Below are 3,941 nucleotides of genomic sequence, written 5' to 3'. Positions count from 1 at the left end.
CTCGAACTCCTGACCTCGTGATCCGCCCGCCTCGGCCTCCCAAAGTGCTGGGACTACAGGCCTGAGCCACCGCGCCCGGCCGCTTCCATGGGTCTTACAGTGTGTGTTGACCTCGATCCACAGGGCTAAGCCTGGCCCCGCTGGGAAGCCCTCAGCTTCAAGAGGAGGGGTGGGGACCACAGAGTCTCAGCCTTATGCCAGGGAGGACACAAAGGACTCACCGTAAGGCTGGAGGTTTCCAATTCATTGAACACAAAAATCGATTCTGGGGCCTCAGTTCCTTCACTGAAGACATCCTGGCATGCCCAGCACCTGGTTAGGGTGGACTGGTGGGGGGTGGGGCAGTGCCAGCACCAGGCAAGTGTGGGGTCCTGGCAGAAGAGCCCTGCCCTCACCAGGGAACACAGCCACGTGCCTGCCTGTCCTCGTGGGCTCGGGGCCGGGGAAAGCATGTAATCAGCCTCTGGTCTTGGCTGCAGAACATCCACCTGGTGGCCCGGTGGCTGGGGACGCTGGACAAGAAGCTGGAGCGCTACAGCACGGGTAGCCATGAGGACTACCGGGTGTTCATCAGCGCGGAGCCTGCCCCCAGCCCCGAGACCCACATCATCCCCCAGGGCATCCTGGAGAACGCCATCAAGATCACCAACGAACCCCCCACAGGCATGCATGCCAACCTGCACAAGGCCCTGGACCTGTTCACCCAGGTAAGGCCACGCCTGCTCGGGCTGCCTCACCATCCCATGCCAGGGCCTGGCATCCATCCCTTGGGGCCCCGAGGACCACTGAGGACCACTCTGAACTCTGGGGACACCTCCCCTCTGGGTTTCCCCTGTCCACACACCCCTCTCAGTCAAAATCAACATATTCCTAAAAGGCAGAAACATGCAAATCATTTCAGGTGCTGTGGCACATTTATTACTTAAAGCTTTAGATGCAGAAACACATAGTTTTTAATCAGTTCTATGAACCTGCAAATGAAGGCTGGTAGATGCTGTCCATTGTGTTTGAAGAGCGTGGAACACGTCATGACTGGTCCTTGGAAACGGGGCCAAGCTCCGTGCAGAGTCGACCTCCCTGGAGGTTGGTCAGCTTTCCTGGAAATACAGAGTCCCACTGCTGGAGGCTGTGGGTAACCAGGGAAGATAGGGATGCTGTACTTGCTGGGGCTCTGGACGCATGACCGGGTTTCCTTGCCTTCAGCCCCTCCTCTGATCCACCATCAGCAGGAACAGCTGCCAAAACGCAGCCGACTAGGGAGCCTGGCCCCTACTCAGCTGCAGCGGCCGCTGACTGCCTCCGGGGCAGAGGGGGAAGGCCTGGCCTGCCTGGCACCTGGGACTCGAGGACCCTCCTCGGCTGGGATCCCACTTGTGCATCTGCCTGGGGTCTGACCTCACTGACTCTTCCCTCACAGACCTTAAGGCTTCCCCCAAATGCCACCTTCACAGCCTTCCTGGCTGCGGTTTTTGTTTGTTTTTGAGATGGAGTCTCACTCTGTCACCCAGGCTGGAGTGCAGTGGTGCGATCTCGACTCACTGCAACCTCCACCTCCTGGGTTCAAGCAATTCTTGTGCCTCAGACTCCCGAGTAGCTGGGATTACTTGCATGCACCACCACACCCAGCTAATTTGTGTATTTCTAGTAGAGACAGGGTTTTGCCATGTTGGCCAAGCTGATCTCAAACTCCTGATCTCAGGTGATCCACCTGCCTTGGGCTCCCAAATCCTGGCCACTCTTGTCCTCGGGGGTGCTCCTGTCTGCAGGTCCTCATGTCGATATTTCTCCTTTTGGCACCTCAGCATTTTCTCTGTCTAGAACTTTTTCTGTGCACAAACTTGATCTCCCAAGTGGAGCCTAAAACCTTTTTGAGGTTTGACACCCTGTATTCTTCTTCTTTTTTTTTTTGAGACGGAGTTCCACTCTTGTTGCCCAGGCTAGAGTGAAAGGGCGTGACCTTGGCTCACTGAAACCTCTGCCTCCTGGGTTCAAGCAATTCTCCTGCCTCAGCCTCCCAAGTAGCTGGGATTACAGGCACCCAACACCACGCCTGGCTAGTTTGTTTGTATTGTTAGTAGAGACGGGGTTTCACCATGTTGGCCAGGCTGGCCTCAAACTCCTGACCTCAGGTGATCCACCTGCCTTGGCCTCCTAAATAGCTGGGATTACAGGCACGAGCCACCACACCCGGCTGACACCCTGTATTCTTCTATAACCCCTAACAAAGATCTACCTATGGGGTGTTTTATCGGTCCATGAATGCGTGCCGTCCATGCCTGATACATTTTTAAAAAGTACTTATATGGAAATATTGGAGTCATCCACTAACAATTTCCACCAGCTTTTAAAGGATACACCCTTGTCTAAGTGTGAAAGTAAAAGAAAAAGCAGAAAAACAAATGTTTAAAATGGGTCCCCCATTCCATTAACCAATCAATCAATACCACGCACCTCCCACCTTGGCCTGCACCCGGCTGAGGGGCGTGAGGATACGTCTTGGAAGCAGCACCCTAGTGTGATGAGTGCTGTGGGCGCGCACACGGTGCTGTGGGGCCATGCAGCTCACAGCGGCCCTGAAGTCAGCACCGGTCCTGGAACGGTTTCTGCCAGTCTGTACGAGATCAACGCAGAAACCCAGGAGGCACTTAGCCAACTTGGCAGCGACCCGACACTGCTGTGAATCCAAGCACGGCGGCGGTTTTCCTTTGGTGTTCCATTTTATTGTATTTTGCAAAGTGTCAGTCAGTGACAGGGATTGGGGCACTTAGGCAAGGACTGGGCCTTCACTTCCAGCCAGCGTGGAGCCCTGCCAGCCAGCACATGGAGTGGCGCCTCATCCCATCTCTGGCTGGGGAGGTGGGTGGCCAGGGAGTGACAGCTGAGACCTGCGGGTAAGGAAACCCTTCACAAGTTCAGGGACCAGTTGCCTCTGAGGGGTTGTGGGCCTCTGAGAACAAGGGCCCAAGGGAAGAAGTGGTGGCGGGTGGAACCTGCATGTCCATGATGCCACAGACCTGAGTGCGGGCAAGCTGGTGAAACGCACCCGATCAAATGGACTCTGGAGGATGGACGGACGGTGACACCCACCAGGTCTTCCCTTGTCCTTGCGGGCTGGTGAGGTCTCCCATTTGCTAGTGTCACTCTGGCTCTCCAAGTGTTCACTGCCAGCGCCCTCCCCAGGGAGCTGAGGTCTGAAAGTGAGTGGCCAGGCCAGTCTCTCCTGGGCCCACCATCTCCATCCCAGGCAGCCAGGAGGGGATACTCAGGTGATAGAACTCCAGCCATTCCCCTTCTTCTCCATGTTGCCAGAGGGGCCTGTGCCAGGCTTTCTATGATGCCCAGGACAGGGCCCCACTCTTGGTCCACCCAGGGCACTTCCCCTGGCATTTATCTGTCCCTCCCCAGCGGGAGCCTCGGCCACTGTGCCTGCACCCCACCCAGAGTGCCTGGCCCCGGAGGTACTCCCAGCCGCTGAGCAGAGCAGGTGGAGCACAGCTTGGTTTCAGGAAGCCTCTGTGTGTTCAGGAGTCACTACATAGCAAAGATTAACGAGTAAAAGCGCACAAAGCCAGAGACCTAGGAGTCACCACTGGGGCTCAGCTGGCCTGAGCCAGATAAAAAAAAGGTTTAAGAAGCGACTCCACCCCATCCCCCCATCCCCTATCCATCCCCCATCCTCTATTCCATTCCCTATCCTGATGGAACTTTACCAGTTGTTTTTAGAGTTTGGGATACTATGCGTAAGTGATGAGGAATGTTGATAATTACAAAGGGACATTCTTTCTTATTAAAGTAGTCCTGAGGCCGGGCGCGGTGGCTCAAGCCTGTAATCCCAGCACTTTGGGAGGCCGAGACAGACGGATCACGAGGTCAGGAGATCGAGACCATCCTGGCTAACACGGTGAAACCCCGTCTCTACTAAAAAAAATACAAAAAACTAG

The 3,941-nt window shown here is 55.6% G+C and overlaps 1 protein-coding gene across 1 annotated transcript in view; it reads left to right on the top strand.

Annotated features, from left to right (window-relative positions):
* Positions 1-3,941, top strand: part of DNAH17 (dynein, axonemal, heavy chain 17) — a 168,973-nt gene that overhangs the window by 153,830 nt on the left and 11,202 nt on the right. The window contains exons 75-76 of the mRNA XM_011933143.1: positions 480-707; positions 2,794-2,891. Coding sequence (XP_011788533.1) covers positions 480-707; positions 2,794-2,891 — 326 coding nt within the window. The remainder of the gene's footprint in view (positions 1-479; positions 708-2,793; positions 2,892-3,941) is intronic.

This window comes from Colobus angolensis, unplaced genomic scaffold (genome assembly GCF_000951035.1).
Source record: "Colobus angolensis palliatus isolate OR3802 unplaced genomic scaffold, Cang.pa_1.0 Scaffold1, whole genome shotgun sequence".
Taxonomy (NCBI): domain Eukaryota; kingdom Metazoa; phylum Chordata; class Mammalia; order Primates; family Cercopithecidae; genus Colobus; species Colobus angolensis.
This window is presented reverse-complemented; position numbering and strand designations above follow the sequence as displayed.